Source organism: Liolophura sinensis, chromosome 1 (genome assembly GCF_032854445.1).
Source record: "Liolophura sinensis isolate JHLJ2023 chromosome 1, CUHK_Ljap_v2, whole genome shotgun sequence".
In the NCBI taxonomy this organism is placed as follows: Eukaryota; Metazoa; Mollusca; class Polyplacophora; order Chitonida; family Chitonidae; genus Liolophura; species Liolophura sinensis.
The window spans coordinates 82,545,739-82,564,842 of NC_088295.1; the positions used below are offsets into that span (position 1 = coordinate 82,545,739).

Here is a 19,104-nt window from a genome sequence, read left to right on the forward strand (position 1 = left end):
ATGTAAACAAGCAACGCAAAAACATATACAGCATAAAACAAAAATGGATCGATTTAATAGTCCAGTGTTAAAATTAGCAGTCGTTTATGTACATACACTCCCATCAACATCAATGGGCTGAATTCTGATTAAATCTTCGCAATCTATTTCAAAATGATACATGAAAATGAGCTCCTAGGGTATAATGACACCGGCGGTCCCATACAGAAAACAGCATTCTCCTAAGAAGCTGTCCAATAAATAGCCTGGTCGATTGATAAATATAGTGTGCACAGGTCTGTAGAAGTTCCACTCCTAACCCATGTTCTGACGATTTCCCCAACCTCGTCTGTGATCTGTAAACATCAAAAACAAAAGATCATAAGAAAATATGCCTTAAAATCATTAAATTATTCAAAACATGAAAAGAGTCTGTAAGCGCTGCCCTATTGTACAACATCAATATGAACAGAGAAACATCGTATTTCATCAAACTCTTATTTACCTATTCCCACTCATCCCAGTTCTGCTCCATAATGATAGTCATCAGATCATCACATTCAGACAGATTTTACCATTCCTTCACTCATCTCAGTTCTGCTCTCAAGTGATCATCAACTGAATTATCACATTCAGAGAGACTTTCTAACTATCCACTCATCCCCCATGATCCAAGTTCTGCTCTCTGCTGATCATCACTGGATCACCACATTCAAACAGACTTACCATTCTTCCACTCCTCCCAGTCTGCTCTCTTGTGACTGTCACTGAATGATCATATTCATACAGACTTACCATCCATCCACTCCTCCCAGTCTGTTCTCATGTGATCATAACCGAACTATAACATTCACACAGACTTGCCATCCATCCACTCATCTCTGTCTGCTCTCTTGTGATCATCACTGGGTCATCACATTCAGACAGGCTTACCATCCATCCACTCATCCCAGTTCTGCTCACTTGTGATCATCACTGAATCATCACATTCCAGACAGACTTACCATCCTTCCACTCATCCCAGTTCTGCTCTCTTGTGATCATCACTGAATCATCACATTCCAGACAGACTTATCGTCCATCCACTCATCCCAGTTCTGTTCTCATGTGATCATCACTGAATCATTACATTCACACAGACTTACCATCCATCCACTCATCCCAGTTCTGCTCTCTTGTGAGCATCACTGAATCATTACATTCACACAGACTTGCCATCCATCCACTCATCCCAGTTCTGCTCTCTTGTGATCATCACTGAATCATTACATTCACACAGACTTGCCATCCATCCACTCATCCCAGTTCTGCTCTCTTGTGATCATCACTGAATCACCACATTCAGACAGGCTTACCATCCATCCACTCATCCCAGTTCTGCTCTCCTGTGATCATCACTGAATCATTACATTCAGACAGACTTACCATCCATCCACTCATCCCAGTTCTGCTCTCTTGTGATCATCACCGGATCATCACATTCCAGACAGACTTACCATCCATCCACTCATCCCAGTTCTGCTCTCTTGTGATCATCACTGAATCATTACATTCACACAGACTTGCCATCCATCCACTCATCCCAGTTCTGCTCTCTTGTGATCATCACTGAATCACCACATTCAGATAGGCTTACCATCCATCCACTCATCCCAGTTCTGCTCTCCTGTGATCATCACTGAATCATTACATTCAGACAGACTTGCCATCCATCCACTCATCCCAGTTCTGCTCTCTTGTGATCATCACTGAATCATTACATTCACACAGACTTACCATCCTTCCACTCATCCCAGTTCTGCTCTCTTGTGATCATCACTGAATCACCACATTCAGATAGGCTTACCATCCATCCACTCATCCCAGTTCTGCTCTCCTGTGATCATCACTGAATCATTACATTCAGACAGACTTACCATCCATCCACTCATCCCAGTTCTGCTCCCTTGTGATCATCACTGGATCATCACATTCCAGACAGACTTATCATCCATCCACTCATCCCAGTTCTGCTCTCTTGTGATCATCACTGGATCATCACATTCAGACAGACTTGCCATCCATCCACTCATCCCAGTTCTGCTCTCTTGTGATCATCACTGGATCATCACATTCCAGACAGACTTATCATCCATCCACTCATCCCAGTTCTGCTCTCTTGTGATCATCACTGGATCATCACATTCAGACAGACTTACCATCCATCCACTCATCCCAGTTCTGCTCTCTTGTGATCATCACTGAATCATTACATTCACACAGACTTGCCATCCATCCACTCATCCCAGTTCTGCTCTCTTGTGATCATCACTGAATCATCACATTCAGAAAGGCTTACCATCCATCCACTCATCCCAGTTCTGCTCTCCTGTGATCATCACTGAATCATCACATTCAGACAGATTTACCATCCTTCCACTCATCCCAGTTCTGCTCTCTTGTGATCATCACTGAATCATCACATTTAGACAGACTTACCATCCATCCACTCATCCCAGTTCTGCTCTCTTGTGATCATCACTGGATCATCACATTCAGACAGACTTACCATCCATCCACTCATCCCAGTTCTGTTCTCATGTAAGCATCACTGAATCATCACATTTAGACAGACTTACCATCCATCCACTCATCCCAGTTCTGCTCTCCTGTGATCATCACTCAATCATCACATTCAGACAGGCTTACCATCCATCCACTCATCCCAGTTCTGCTCTCCTGTGATCATCACTGAATCATTACATTCAGACAGATTTACCATCCATCCACTCATCCCAGTTCTGCTCTCCTGTGATCATCACTGGATCATTACATTCAGACAGACTTACCATCCTTCCACTCATCCCAGTTCTGCTCTCTTGTCATCATCACTGGATCATCACATTCAGACAGATTTACCATCCTTCCACTCATCCCAGTTCTGTTCTCATGTGAGCATCACTGAATCATTACATTCAGACAGGCTTACCATCCATCCACTCATCCCAGTTCTGCTCTCCTGTGATCATCACTGAATCATCACATACAGACAGATTTACCATCCTTCCACTCATCCCAGTTCTGTTCTCATGTGAGCATCACTGAATCGTCACATTCAGACAGGCTTACCTTCCTTCCACTCATCCCAGTTCTGCTCTCCTGTGATCATCACTGAATCATCACATTCAGACAGATTTACCATCCATCCACTCATCCCAGTTCTGCTCTCCTGTGATCATCACTGAATCATCACATTCAGACAGATTTACCATCCTTCCACTCATCCCAGTTCTGCTCTCTTGTGATCATCACTGAATCATCACATTTAGACAGACTTACCATCCATCCACTCATCCCAGTTCTGCTCTCTTGTGATCATCACTGGATCATCACATTCAGACAGACTTACCATCCATCCACTCATCCCAGTTCTGTTCTCATGTAAGCATCACTGAATCATCACATTTAGACAGACTTACCATCCATCCACTCATCCCAGTTCTGCTCTCCTGTGATCATCACTCAATCATCACATTCAGACAGGCTTACCATCCATCCACTCATCCCAGTTCTGCTCTCCTGTGATCATCACTGAATCATCACATTCAGACAGATTTACCATCCATCCACTCATCCCAGTTCTGCTCTCTTGTGATCATCACTGGATCATTACATTCAGACAGATTTACCATCCTTCCACTCATCCCAGTTCTGCTCTCTTGTCATCATCACTGGATCATCACATTCAGACAGATTTACCATCCTTCCACTCATCCCAGTTCTGTTCTCATGTGAGCATCACTGAATCATTACATTCAGACAGGCTTACCATCCATCCACTCATCCCAGTTCTGCTCTCCTGTGATCATCACTGAATCATCACATACAGACAGATTTACCATCCTTCCACTCATCCCAGTTCTGTTCTCATGTGAGCATCACTGAATCGTCACATTCAGACAGGCTTACCATCCATCCACTCATCCCAGTTCTGCTCTCCTGTGATCATCACTGAATCATCACATTCAGACAGATTTACCATCCATCCACTCATCCCAGTTCTGCTCTCTTGTGATCATCACTGAATCGTCACATTCAGACAGACTTACCATCCTTCCACTCATCCCAGTTCTGCTCTCTTGTGATCATCACTGGATCACCACATTCAGACAGATTTACCATCCTTCTACTCATAGCAGTTCTGTTCTCATGTGAGCATCACTGAATCATTACATTCAGACAGGCTTACCATCCATCCACTCATCCCAGTTCTGCTCTCCTGTGATCATCACTGAATCATCACATACAGACAGATTTACCATCCTTCCACTCATCCCAGTTCTGTTCTCATGTGAGCATCACTGAATCGTCACATTCAGACAGGCTTACCTTCCTTCCACTCATCCCAGTTCTGCTCTCCTGTGATCATCACTGAATCATCACATTCAGACAGATTTACCATCCATCCACTCATCCCAGTTCTGCTCTCCTGTGATCATCACTGAATCATCACATTCAGACAGATTTACCATCCTTCCACTCATCCCAGTTCTGCTCTCTTGTGATCATCACTGAATCATCACATTTAGACAGACTTACCATCCATCCACTCATCCCAGTTCTGCTCTCTTGTGATCATCACTGGATCATCACATTCAGACAGACTTACCATCCATCCACTCATCCCAGTTCTGTTCTCATGTAAGCATCACTGAATCATCACATTTAGACAGACTTACCATCCATCCACTCATCCCAGTTCTGCTCTCTTGTGATCATCACTCAATCATCACATTCAGACAGGCTTACCATCCATCCACTCATCCCAGTTCTGCTCTCCTGTGATCATCACTGAATCATCACATTCAGACAGATTTACCATCCATCCACTCATCCCAGTTCTGCTCTCTTGTGATCATCACTGGATCATTACATTCAGACAGATTTACCATCCTTCCACTCATCCCAGTTCTGCTCTCTTGTCATCATCACTGGATCATCACATTCAGACAGATTTACCATCCTTCCACTCATCCCAGTTCTGTTCTCATGTGAGCATCACTGAATCATTACATTCAGACAGGCTTACCATCCATCCACTCATCCCAGTTCTGCTCTCCTGTGATCATCACTGAATCATCACATACAGACAGATTTACCATCCTTCCACTCATCCCAGTTCTGTTCTCATGTGAGCATCACTGAATCGTCACATTCAGACAGGCTTACCATCCATCCACTCATCCCAGTTCTGCTCTCCTGTGATCATCACTGAATCATCACATTCAGACAGATTTACCATCCATCCACTCATCCCAGTTCTGCTCTCTTGTGATCATCACTGAATCGTCACATTCAGACAGACTTACCATCCTTCCACTCATCCCAGTTCTGCTCTCTTGTGATCATCACTGGATCACCACATTCAGACAGATTTACCATCCTTCTACTCATAGCAGTTCTGTTCTCATGTGATCATCACTGAATCGTCACATTCAGACAGGCTTACCATCCATCCACTCATCCCAGTTCCGCTTTCCTGTGATCATCACTGGATCATCACATTCAGACAGACTTACCATCCTTCCACTCATCCCAGTTCTGTTCTCATGTGAGCATCACTGAATCGTCACATTCACACAGATTTACCATCCTTCCACTCATCCCAGTTCTGTTCTCAGGTGAGCATCACTGAATCGTCACATTCAGACAGACCTACCATCCTTCCACTCATCCCAGTTCTGCTCTCTTGTGATCATCACTGAATCATCACATTCCAGACAGATTTACCATCCTTCCACTCATCCCAGTTCTGTTCTCATGTGAGCATCACTGAATCGTCACATTCAGACAGACTTACCATCCTTCCACTCATCCCAGTTCTGCTCTCTTGTGATCATCACTGGATCATCACATTCAGACAGATTTACCATCCTTCCACTCATCCCAGTTCTGTTCTCATGTGATCATCACTGAATCGTCACATTCAGACAGGCTTACCATCCATCCACTCATCCCAGTTCTGCTCTCTTGTGATCATCACTGGATCATCACATTCAGACAAACTTACCATCCTTCCACTCATCCCAGTTCCGCTCTCTGATGATCGTCACAGGATCATCACGTTCTATCTTCTCTTCCTTCTCCACCTCTTCCTCTTCCACAGCAGCTGCTGTTTTCTCTGGGTTCATCGCCCAGTCTTGTAAACTTTCACTATTGTGAACAAAACAATGGTCAAGGTCACACTATGCAAATTTGACAAATTCTACCTACATCAATTTATTCAACATTACTGTGATGTTTCGTGTAATACCTTTATGTTTCAAATGCTCAATTTCAGTATAAAATAATATGCTGCAAAGTATATCATCAAAGAGAAATATGTATATAAGCATTCATACCTATGTAACTGGAAAGTGCCATCGTCTACTTTCTTCTGATAGAACTCTTCAATGGTCATGGTGGGCACAGCAGGGTAACCTAACCCAAACACCTCCTTCTGCATATTGTTCTTGGTTAGAATGAACGGTCGGAAAGGCTGTAAAGCAAACAGATTTTATTCCACACTACAGAACGTTTTCATCACCATAACAGATTACTTTTTTCGGATTTATTTAAGACTACATGTATTTACTGAACTAATAACTATTACTTAACAAAAATGGGGCAAAATGAAAACAGTGTATGAATATCGGCTTCATTTGAAGACTTGTAAACATTCACCTGTGTGCTAATTCCGTTTTATGATTTATATGTACTGAGTGTGTAGGTCTATTTGTTACACTGGTGTGTACTGAGTGTGTAGGTCTATTTGCTAAACTGGTGTGTACTGAATGTGTAGGTTTATTTGTTACATTGTTGTGTACTGAGTGTGTAGGTTTATTTGTTACACTTGTGTTTATGGAGTGTGTAGGTTTATTTGTTACACTGGTGTGTACTGAGTGCATAGATTTATTTGATGCACTGGTGTGTACTGAATGTTTAGTTTTATTTGTTGCACTAGTGTTTACGGAGTGTGTAGGTTTATTTGTTACACTGGTGTGTACTGAGAGTGTAGGTTTATTTGTTACACTGGTGTGTACTGAGTGCATAGATTTATTTGATACACTGGTGCGTACTGAATGTTTCGTTTTATTTGTTACACTTGTGTGTACTGAGTGTGTGGGTCTATTTGTTATACTGGTGTGTACTGACTGTGTAGGTCTATTTGTTATACTGGTCTGTACTGAGCATGTAGGTTTATTTGTTATACTGGTGTGTGCTGAATGTGTAGGTTTATTTGTTACACTGGTGTGTAGGTCTATTTGTCACACTGGTGGTACTGAGTGTGTAGGTCCATTTGTTACACTGGGGTGTACTGAGTACGTAGGTCTATTTGTTACACTGGGGTGTACTGAGTGTGTAGGTCTATTTGTTACATGGGTGTGTATTGAGTGTCTAGGTTTATATGTTAGGCTGGTGTGTACTGAGCCTATTTGCTACACTGGTGTGTAATAAGTGTGTAGGTCTATTTGTTATACAGGTGTATACTGCATGTATAAGTATATTTGCTATACTGGTGTGTGTAGGTCTATTTGTTACACTGATGTGTACTGATGGCCTATTTGCTACACTGGTGTGTAATAAGTGTCTAGGTCTATTTGTTATACAGGTGTATACTGCATGTATAAGTATATTTGCTATACTGGTGTGTGTAGGTCTATTTGTTACACTGATGTGTACTGATGGTGTAGGTCTATTTGTTACGCTGGTGTGTGCTGAGTATGTAGGCCTATTTGTTACACTGGTGTGTACTGAGTGTAGGCCCATTTGTTATCCTGGTGTGTACTGATTGTGTAGATTATTTTGTTACACTGGTGTGTACTGAGTGTGAACGTCTATTTGTTACACTGATGTGTACTGAGTGTGTGGGTCTATTTGTTATACTGATGTGTACTGAGAGTGTAGGTCTATTTGTTACACTTGTGTGTGCTGAGTGAGTAGGTCTGTTTGTTATACTGGTGTGTACTGAGTCCAGGCCCATTTGTTACACTGGTGTGTACTGATTGTGTAGGTTTATTTGTTACACTGGTGTGAATGTCTATTTGTTACACTGATGTGTACTGAGTGTGTGGGTCTATTTGTTATACTGGTGTGTACTGACTGTGTAGGTCTATTTGTTATACTGGTCTGTACTGAGTGTGTAGGTCTATTTGTTACACTGGAGTGTACTGAGTGAGTAGGTCTATTTGTTATACTGGTGTGTAAGTTTGTTTGTTATACTGGTGTGTACTGAGTGTTTGTCTTCTTTGCTATATTGGTGCTGACTGTCATGACTGTTTCTTGGATTGATGAGTACGGAGAGTGTAGGTTTCATTGTTTGGTGTTAATTGAATGTGTACATTTCTTTGATTGGTGAGTAGGTTTCTTCTTCGTTTATTTGGTGCTTACTGAGTGTCTTCATTCTTTTGATTGATGTTTGATTAATATGTAGCTTTCTTCAGTTAATTAATGTGTTTATTGAGCATATAGTTTTCTTTCTTTCATTAGTGTTAACTCAGTGGGCAGGTTTCTTTCTTTGATCAGAGTTTATTGAGTGTGTAGGTCTTTTCCGTTGGTCAGTGTTTACCAAGTGTGTTGGTTTCTGTCTTGATCAGCTGTTACGTAGTGTGAGTTTCCACCTTTCATAATTTTTAACTGAATGTGCAGGTTTGTTCTGTTGATCAGTGTTTACCAAGTGTGTGTGTTTCTGTCTTTGATCAGTGTTTACCTAGTGTGTGTGTGTTTCTGTCTTTGATCAGTGTATCTACATGCTCAAGTACTTGTTTGGGGGGTTTGTCCACTTCTTTGATTGATGTATAGTGAATGTGGAAGTGAATCTACAAGCTCATGTACCTCTATGGGGGGATTGTCCACATCTCAGATTGATGTATACTGAATGTGTAAGTGAGTCTACATGCTAATGTACCTGTATGAGGGGTTTGTCCACTTCTCTGAATGATGTATACTGAATGTGTAAGTGAATCTACATGCTAATGTACCTGTATGAGAGGTTTGTCCACTTCTCTGAATGATGTATAGTGAATGCGTAACTGAATCTACATGCTCATATACCTGTATGGGGGGTTTGTCCACTTCTCTGATTGATGTATAATGAATGTGTAAGTGAGTCTACATGCTAATGTACCTGTATGAGGGGTTTGTCCACTTCTCTGATTGATGTATAGTGAATGTGGAAGTGTATCTACATGCTAATGTACCTGTATGAGGGGTTTGTCCCCTTCTCTGATTTATGTATAGTGAATGTGTAAGTGAATCTACATGCTAATGTACCTGTATGGTGGGTTTGCCCACTTCTCTGATTGATGTATAATGAATGTGTAAGTGAGTCTACATGCTCATGTACCTCTATGGGGGGATTGTCCACTTCTCTGATTGATGTATACGGAATGTGTAAGTGAGTCTACATGCTAATGTACCTGTGTGGGGGGTTTGTCCACTTCTCTGAATGATGTATAGTGAATGTGTAAGTGAGTCTACATGCTAATGTACCTGTATGAGGGGTTTGTCCACTTCTCTGATTTATGTATAGTGAATGTGGAAGTGTATCTACATGCTAATGTACCTGTATGAGGGGTTTGTCCACTTCTCTGAATGAGGGATTTGTCCACTTCTCTGATTGATGTATACTGAATGTGTAAGTGAGTCTACATGCTAATGTACCTGTGTGGGGGGTTTGTCCACTTCTCTGATTGATGTATAGTGAATGTGGAAGTGAATCTACATGCTAATGTACCTGTATGAGGGGTTTGTCCACTTCTCTGTATGAGGGGTTTGTCCACTTCTCTGATTGATGTATAGTGAATGTGTAAGTGAATCTACATGTTAATGTACCTGTATGAGGGGTTTGTCCACTTCTCTGATTGATGTATAGTGAATGTGAATCTACATGCTAATGTACCTGTATGAGGGGTTTGTCCACTTCTCTGAATGATGTATACAGAATGTGTAAGTGAATCTACATGCTAATGTACATGTATGAGGGGTTTGTCCACTTCTCTGATTGATGTATAGTGAATGTGTAAGTGAATCTACATGCTAATGTACCTGTATGGGGGGTTTGTCCACTTCTTTAATTGATGTATAGTGAATGTGTAAGTGAATCTACATGCTAATGTACCTGTACGAGGGGTTTGTCCACTTCTTTGATTCATGTATAGTGAATGTGTAAGTGAATCTACATGCTAATGTACCTGTATGGGGGGTTTGTCCACTTCTTTAATTGATGTATAGTGAATGTGTAAGTGAATCTACATGCTAATGTACCTGTACGAGGGGTTTGTCCACTCCTTTGATTCATGTATAGTGAATGTGTAAGTGAATCTACATGCTAATGTACCCGTATGGGGGGTTTGTCCACTTCTCTGATTTATGTATAGTGAATGTGTAAGAATCTACATGCTCATGTACCTGTACGAAGGGGGGCGGGGAAGGGGGGCGGGGAAGGGGGGCGGGGAAGGGGGGCGTGAATTGTCCACTTCTCTAATTTACTCTGATTTATGCATAGTGAATGTGTAAGTGAATCTACATGCTAATGTACCTGTGTGGGGGGTTTGTCCACTTCTTTGATTGATGTATAGTGAATGTGGAAGTGAGTCTACATGCTAATGTACCTGTGTGGGGGGTTTGTCCACTTCTCTGAATGATGTATAGTGAATGTGTAAGTGAGTCTACATGCTAATGTACCTGTATGAGGGGTTTGTCCACTTCTCTGATTTATGTATAGTGAATGTGGAAGTGTATCTACATGCTAATGTACCTGTATGAGGGGTTTGTCCACTTCTCTGAATGAGGGATTTGTCCACTTCTCTGATTGATGTATACTGAATGTGTAAGTAAGTCTACATGCTAATGTACCTGTGTGGGGGGTTTGTCCACTTCTCTGATTGATGTATAGTGAATGTGGAAGTGAATCTACATGCTAATGTACCTGTATGAGGGGTTTGTCCACTTCTCTGTATGAGGGGTTTGTCCACTTCTCTGATTGATGTATAGTGAATGTGTAAGTGAATCTACATGTTAATGTACCTGTATGAGGGGTTTGTCCACTTCTCTGATTGATGTATAGTGAATGTGAATCTACATGCTAATGTACCTGTATGAGGGGTTTGTCCACTTCTCTGAATGATGTATACTGAATGTGTAAGTGAATCTACATGCTAATGTACATGTATGAGGGGTTTGTCCACTTCTCTGATTGATGTATAGTGAATGTGTCAGTGAATCTACATGCTAATGTACCTGTATGGGGGGTTTGTCCTCTTCTTTAATTGATGTATAGTGAATGTGTAAGTGAATCTACATGCTAATGTACCTGTACGAGGGGTTTGTCCACTTCTTTGATTCATGTATAGTGAATGTGTAAGTGAATCTACATGCTAATGTACCTGTATGGGGGGTTTGTCCACTTCTTTAATTCATGTATAGTGAATGTGTAAGTGAATCTACATGCTAATGTACCCGTATGGGGGGTTTGTCCACTTCTCTGATTTATGTATAGTGAATGTGTAAGAATCTACATGCTCATGTACCTGTACGAAGCGGGGTGGGGAGGGGGGGGCGTGAATTGTCCACTTCTCTAATTTACTCTGATTTATGCATAGTGAATGTGTAAGTGAATCTACATGCTAATGTACCTGTGTGGGGGGTTTGTCCACTTCTTTGATTGATGTATAGTGAATGTGGAAGTGAATCTACATGCTCATATACCTGTATGGGGGGTTTGTCCACTTCTCTGAATGATGTTTAATGAATGTGTAAGTGAGTCTACATGCTAATGTATCTGTATGAGGGGTTTGTCCACTTCTTTGATTGATGTATAGTGAATGTGGAAGTGTATCTACATGCTCATGTACCTGTATGGGGGGTTTGTCCACTTCTCTGAATGATGTATAGTGAATGTGTAAGTGAGTCTACAAGCTGATGTACCTGTGTGGGGGTTTGTCCACTTCTCTGATTGATGTATAATGAATGTGTTAAGAGAATTAACATGCTAATGTACCTGTACGGTGGGGGGGAATTGTCCACTTCTCTAATTTACTCTGATTTAAGCATAGTGAATGTGTAAGTGAATCTACATGCTAATGTACCAGTATGGGGGGTTTGTCCACTTCTTTCATTGATGTGTACTGAATGTGTAAGTGAGTCTACATGCTAATGTACCCGTATGGGGGTTGGGGGGTTTGTCCACTTCTCTGATTGATGTATAGTGAAAGTGTAAGAATCTACATGCTCATGTACCTGTACGGTGGGGGAGGGGGGGGGGGGAATTGTCCACTTCTCTAATTTACTCTGATTTAAGCATAGTGAATGTGGAAGTGAATCTACATGCTAATGTACCAGTATGGGGGGTTTGTCCACTTCTTTAATTGATGTATAGTGAAAGTGTAAGAATCTACATGCTCATGTACCTGTACGGTGGGGGAGGGGGGGGGGGGAATTGTCCACTTCTCTAATTTACTCTGATTTAAGCATAGTGAATGTGGAAGTGAATCTACATGCTAATGTACCTGTATGAGGGGTTTGTCCACTTCTCTGTATGAGGGGTTTGTCCACTTCTCTGATTGATGTATAGTGAATGTGGAAGTGAATCTACATGTTAATGTACCTGTGTGGGGGGTTTGTCCACTTCTCTGATTGATGTATAGTGAATGTGGAAGTGAATCTACATGCTAATGTACCTGTATGAGGGGTTTGTCCACTTCTTCGATTGATGTATAGTGAATGTGTAAGTGAATCTACATGCTCATGTACCTGTATGGGGGGGTTTGTCCACTTCTCTGATTGATGTATACTGAATGTGTAAGTAAATCTACATGCTAATGTACCAGTATGAGGGGCTTGTCCACTTCTCTGAATGATGTATAGTGAATGTGGAAGTGAATCTACATGCTAATGTACCTGTATGGGGGGTTTGTCCACTTCTCTGATTGATGTATAGTGAATGTGGAAGTGAATCTACATGCTAATGTACCTGTATGGGGGGTTTGTCCACTTCTCTGATTGATGTATAGTGAATGTGGAAGTGAATCTACATGCTAATGTACCTGTATGGGGGGTTTGTCCACTTCTCTGATTGATGTATAGCAAATGTGTAAGTGAATCTACATGCTCATGTACCTGAATGGGGGGTTTGTCCACTTCTCTGATTGATGTATACTGAATGTGTAAGTGAATCTACATGTTAATGTACCTGTATGGGGGGTTTGTCCACTTCTCTGATTGATGTATACTGAATGTGTAAGTGCATCTACATGCTCATGTACCTGTTTGAGGGGTTTGTCCACTTCTTTTTTCGCAGAAGCCTCACCAATTTTTAACTTGGCCATATGCTCCAGAATAGGCAATTCATCTGCATTAAATACAGAGAAGAAGGATATGTAAAGTTATAAAACATTACTGAATAAAGTGTCACAAAACAACCAAATAAATTAATAAATACATATCAAACAAGTACCCACCACTTTTTTACATGAATATGACTCCACCCAATTGTAAAAGGAAGTGGTCCAAATAGTTTTTTTAATTTTCCGGACATTTAAGAATAAGCAAGGATAATGTTCATGCAACAACATGAACATATAGGTAGACATACATGTACGAGTTTGTTGACTTCAGTTTTTAACAGAGGAGATATCATATGATGTATTCTACCATGCAAAATAAGCAGGTGAACGCTGTAAATGTCTCCATTATGTGGGCAAAAGCTAAGGGAGTTCTTTAATTTTAGAGTACAATGCACTGCTACTTAAATAGTTTGTTTATCATTTATTGTAAATGCTGGGAAGACATTTATTGTAAATGCTGTGCAGACAAAATTATTGTCATTGTCTTTCGATGTTAAATCAACAGATACATGTACAGTTCATGTGTTAACACCATATTGACTCAAATCAAGGGGAATAAGTCAGAAAACATTATATTATTATATCACATATATTATATTTTATACATCAACGTAGATATGTGTGTATACTTTGGGTTTTACGCTGTACTCAACAACAACGAAGACTCATTAGGCCTGTGTACATATACTATATGTATATGCGTCTTATGGTGGCAGGGCGAGTCCATTCTGCCGAAGTGCTGCTGCCACTGAAGTATTATGGTGAATACACAAGACATGACACCCCAACCAGAAACATTATACTGACACCTGGCCAACCAGTCCTGTTTCCTAGCTCTAAAGTTTCAGTGTCAAGTGGGGTGTCATGTTTAAAGCCTTCAGTATGACCTGACCTTGTATATATCAACATGGACAAGCACAAAAACAATGGTACTTGTCGGTACATGGTACACGTGTATTGTGACTCTTTCCACTACCTCACTGACCTTTAATACTGGTCAGTTCCTCAACACTTGTATGTACCCATTGCGTCAACAGTGTCATGTAATACTCCCTCTGAAACAAAATAACAGAACTCCTCATTTTACTTATTTGATTGGTGTTTTATGTCATTCTCAAGAATATTTCACTTATACGACAGCGGCCAGCATTATGGTGGGAGGAAACTGGTCAGAGCCAGGGGGAAACCGACAACCATCTGCAGGTTGCTGGCAGACCAGATCTCCTCATTGTAATTATTTAAAAATGCTGAACTCTAATTGAATGCATATTTATATCCTATTCCATCACCTAACACATTTTTCTGTATTACACAATTGAAAGGTTCCACTAAGAAATATATCATTACAATCACCTTCATAGAATGTGACAGATGAGAACATTGTGTTTCTGTAAATTGTTTCCTTGGTAGTTAAAAAGTCACACATTTCGTTTGAGTCTGATTGATTCATACACCTCATCACCTTTTCAGAAAAAATTAAGTCTTGTTATCAAACTTATCATTAAGACATTTTTTGATTTATGTGCTTCTGAAAACGTACCTTTCATATCAAACTTAATACTATATTCCATGATTTCTGTATTAAACCAAATTTATGCTTTAACAAATAAAATTGAAAGACCCTTATAAACTTAATCCTACTTGACACTCGAAAAAGTAACGTACAGCAAACTCACAATATAAAAAGATGAAACTGAAATTTCTGTGAAAAGTTTTGATTGTATTTCTGACATTATCAATACAAATGTCTGTATCAAATACCTTTACTTCTTCATCAACATGACTTTGTTTTACAGCTTCACTTAATTCTTTGAGCCGAGTTGTTGTGGCTTGTTTTTCTTTATACCGCCTAATTTTTTCCTCTCTTTCTCGTTTCATTGCATTCAGATCAGGTGGTCTGCTGTGAAAAAACAAAATAGTACAGTGGAAACATGTTCTAACAGCATGTTGCAGAGTTCAATTCATACACAACTCTTAATTTTCGGGCAAGTAATTAATGTGAAATACATACACGTTTTCCATTACCTTGAATAAATTATTATTCATCGTGTAAGACTACTCCAACAATAATGCTGTAGAAGCACCATTACCTTGATGGTTTTGCAGAGTTGTCTCCCTGTGCTGGATCTTCTGATTCCTCCAGGTTAGGAATCAGTCTCTGGCAGACTGAGTAAGACTGGCACAAGTGCAAGAAATCTTTGATATAATGCTGTCAGAAATGAGAAAAAGGATACAGTTAGAGAAAACAAAACAAAACAAAACAAGCATGTCAACTGTGAGAATCATGCAATTCATTGTGTAATAAATTAAACTTTCTTCAACAAAAAAGGCACCGTTTTCTTTAAATATTGTTTGTTTGCTTATACACATCATTTCTAAGCATACTCATGATTCTGAGTATGTCAAGTTGGTAATACACCGTAGTGGAATGGCCCCAATAGCACTATACTTTACAGTGCTGCCTCACTGAAAAACACATGGCATGTTGTTTGAACCAGCTACAGAGTTCTGGCATTGGATACCAAACTAAACATACATGTATGCTTCAACACTTGCAGTCTGAGTCAAGCCACAGGAAACAATGGTTGCCAAGTTGTTTTTATTAATATAAAGCAAATGCATACGGGTATACTAATGTTTACACATATACTAATTCAATGACTCACCTCCCCTAGCTTGACTACATTTATCCTGTCTTCTGATGTGTTTTTCAGAGTAAAATATCCTAAATAGGCTGAAAGAAGCATATACCTAAATGAAAAATAAAGAACAAAATTATGAAAATGTAATTAGAGATGTTAAGTATATAATACATGTACTTTCATGCATGGTTTGATTTATTGCTTACTTGCATATTCCATATTCAAGTTGTTGATATTTTACATTCAGATCAAAAGATATCATCCATATGTATATCCTGTTGTGCAATTATGGTACCAGTTTACCTAAAAGCTGACACTCGGGACCTACATGTTACATATGATACATATACAGCATGCATACATAGAAGGTAACACAGATTAGCTCATCCAGCCATGCTACATTGACTTGGTATGTATATCCTGTCTCGCACTGATGTCTGCCAATGTTTCATGCCACCACCTACCTTGCCGGCAACTAGCAGATATTGGTTTGACTTGTTCGAAGTTTAAACCTCTGGATTAGGCCTACTGTTAATTTATTTATTTATTTGATTGGTGTTTTACGCCGTACTCAAGAATATTTCACTTATATGATGGCGACCAGCATTATGGTGGGAGGAAACCGGGCAAAGCCCAGGGGAAACCCACGACCATCCGCAGGTTTTGACAGACTTACGGCCGGAGAGGAAGCCAGCATGAGCTGGACTTGAACTCACAGTGACCGCACTGGTGAGAGACTCCTGGGTCATTACGCTGTGCTAGTGGCCTACCGTTACATGATGGTTTACCAAAGCAGACTTTGAAATGTCTACATGCTGAATGACATGGGGAATCAGTGTATGCCATATATGAGGATGTAAGGATGGTTCTGAGTTGTGTGAAATTGTACACAAAGAACAGCTAGGCAGCCATCCAGAGCTCTACATACATAGAAGTATAAATAGCCCTGTCTGACTGAGCTAGGCACAGATACCCTCATGACCTGTGTCTGTTACAACTACTCTCATTTGGGTAATGTAAATGGTTTACTTGTAAGAGACAAAACATCACAAAACTATATCACATTAGTGTGATTCGTGAAATAGTGATTCTAGCAAAAAGGTTTCTGCATGAAAGTGGAAAAGTAACAAAGTTGTCACACTTGACCTGATTTCATTCGTGGATACTTCTTCAATGTCTTCGTTGTCACTAAACAGTCGCAGTTTGTTGACCATAAAAATAGCCCTCTGACACAAACCTATTGCATTTTTTACTTTGGACTGAAACAGTAAAAGTTAAACATTAATTTACCACAAAATACAGACACAATCTATGATTAACAGTTCACTGGTCAACTAGCATAAATAGGCATTACAGTAAAATAGTTAAATCCTGCTTTCGGTGCCTAGATTTAACTCCTACCATTTCTTCCCTTGTTGGGACATGAAGAGTCATCAGTGTATGGTCCATAAACTCAGAAGCTCATGCATAAAGAATCACTATGAACACACTGACTTCCACGGCTAGTGAACTATGCAACTCTTACCTTAGAAAGTAAACTGTCAAAGTGTAGTGTAAAGTGATACCTGCTTACTGATTTGTGCAGAAAACAAGAGGCATAATTGAAATAGATTGCTTGGGGTTTAACGTCGTTCTCAACAATTTTTCAGTCATATGACGACGAAGGAATCATTAGGGTGCATGTACGTGTAATGTGCCTCCTTGTTGCAGGACGGATTTCCACCGCTCTTTTATTTAGTGCTGCCTCACTGAGACGACTTACCGAAGGCAAGCAAGCCGCCCCGCCCGAGCCATTATACTGATACGGGTCAACCAGTCGTTGCACTATCCCCTTCATGCTGAACGCCAAGCGAGGAAGTTACAACTTCCTCTTTGAAAGTCTTAGGTGTGACTCGATCAAGGATTGATCCTGGATCTACCGGTCCCCGAACAGACGCTCTACCAACTGTGCTATCCGGGCCGGTCTAATTGAAATAGAAAAAACTAATGCGGGACCATGCATCTTTCACCAAAAATAGAATAATCTCCATTATACTTATGCATGTAGCTGTAAAATAAAGAAAAACAGCAATAAAAATATATGACCCCTAGAATAGTTTGCCATTTTTGATTCTGGCATACTCTTGTCCATATTTACACACCAAGGGGTGGAGAAGACAAGTTGGGTAAGACAGCTCTTCTAAATGTCCAATTCCATTCTACTTTAACACATCCTTATTACTGTAAAAAATGTATCTAAAAGTGCATCACATGAAATTCTGTATCTTCTGTAATTCTGTATGCACGGGTATAGACTCCCGACTTTCAATATGAAATTAGCCGCAAGTGTCATAAGCGTTCATTCTGACATTTGACGATGCTCAATTTGGATCTGTAATGCCTAGCATTAGCTTAGTGCCAGACTGAGGAATTTTTCACTTGCAAAGCAGCCCTTGGTTTTATGAATGGAGGAAAGCAGAGGTCCCCATGAACATAAACACCATCAATTATTCACCGATTGGTTGACTGAATTTTGTTTATCATGCCAAGCTGAAGAATTTTTCACTTACATAATGGTACAGGCAGTGTATGGGTACAGGCAACCAGAGGGCCACGTTTAAGCTAACTGAACTACGACTAAACCACCAAACTTTGGCAAATTTCTGATGAACCTTTTCCACGTCTGGCCTTAAGATTTGCATGCATATGTAGGAAGACAAGTGACCGCCAATAAGCATTTCAACTTTTCTAACCTTCGACCTGTTATTGTGCGGGCCAATACGAACAGTGAGAGCGAAGGAATCTCTAATTCTCTGTCCAACGCCCAGACTGAACCTACACCGCTAACTATTTAAGTATGACTTAGCTATATTTCTTACTACGTTTCGCATAAAATCTGACATTCACTGCCTATATATTTGAAGTGTCTGCACAACTGATATAGTGTACATTTACCTGAACACCTGTTGAGTTTGTTGGTTCACTGCTGTCTTCAATTGATTTGTGATAATCAAAAATATCATCAAATATATCTTTGAGATTTACATCGTGTTCGTGTGTTCCTTCTGCCATTGTTCAGTGCTCTTCATAGTTTTGGGATATGTCGAGCATTCATCTCTTAGCATTAGCGAAAAGTGAGA

At 40.3% G+C, this 19,104-nt stretch overlaps 1 protein-coding gene across 1 annotated transcript; it reads right to left on the reverse strand.

Moving 5' to 3' along the window:
- Window positions 1-223: 223 nt before the first annotated feature.
- LOC135461642 (immunoglobulin-binding protein 1-like) lies at window positions 224-19,047 on the reverse strand. Its single transcript, XM_064738824.1, has 10 exons — window positions 18,920-19,047; window positions 17,132-17,244; window positions 16,010-16,094; window positions 15,434-15,552; window positions 15,105-15,243; window positions 14,329-14,398; window positions 13,263-13,348; window positions 6,360-6,496; window positions 6,029-6,171; window positions 224-335 (listed from the first exon to the last, which is right to left on the reverse strand). Exons 1-10 carry the CDS (start codon window positions 19,034-19,036, stop codon window positions 295-297), a joined length of 1,050 nt encoding a protein of 349 aa, XP_064594894.1. The 5' UTR covers window positions 19,037-19,047; the 3' UTR covers window positions 224-294.
- Between the last annotated feature and the right edge of the window lie 57 nt (window positions 19,048-19,104).

Coding starts and splice junctions, on each gene's coding strand:
- LOC135461642 (XM_064738824.1), bottom strand. CDS start 19,036: ATGGCAGAAGGAACACACGAACACGATGTAAATCTCAAAGATATATTT. Junction 16,095..17,131: donor GTATCCACGAATGAAATCAG/GTCAAGTGTGAC, acceptor TTTTTCATTTAG/GTATATGCTTCTTTCAGCCT. Junction 13,349..14,328: donor GGAACTGACCAGTATTAAAG/GTCAGTGAGGTA, acceptor TATTTAATGCAG/ATGAATTGCCTATTCTGGAG.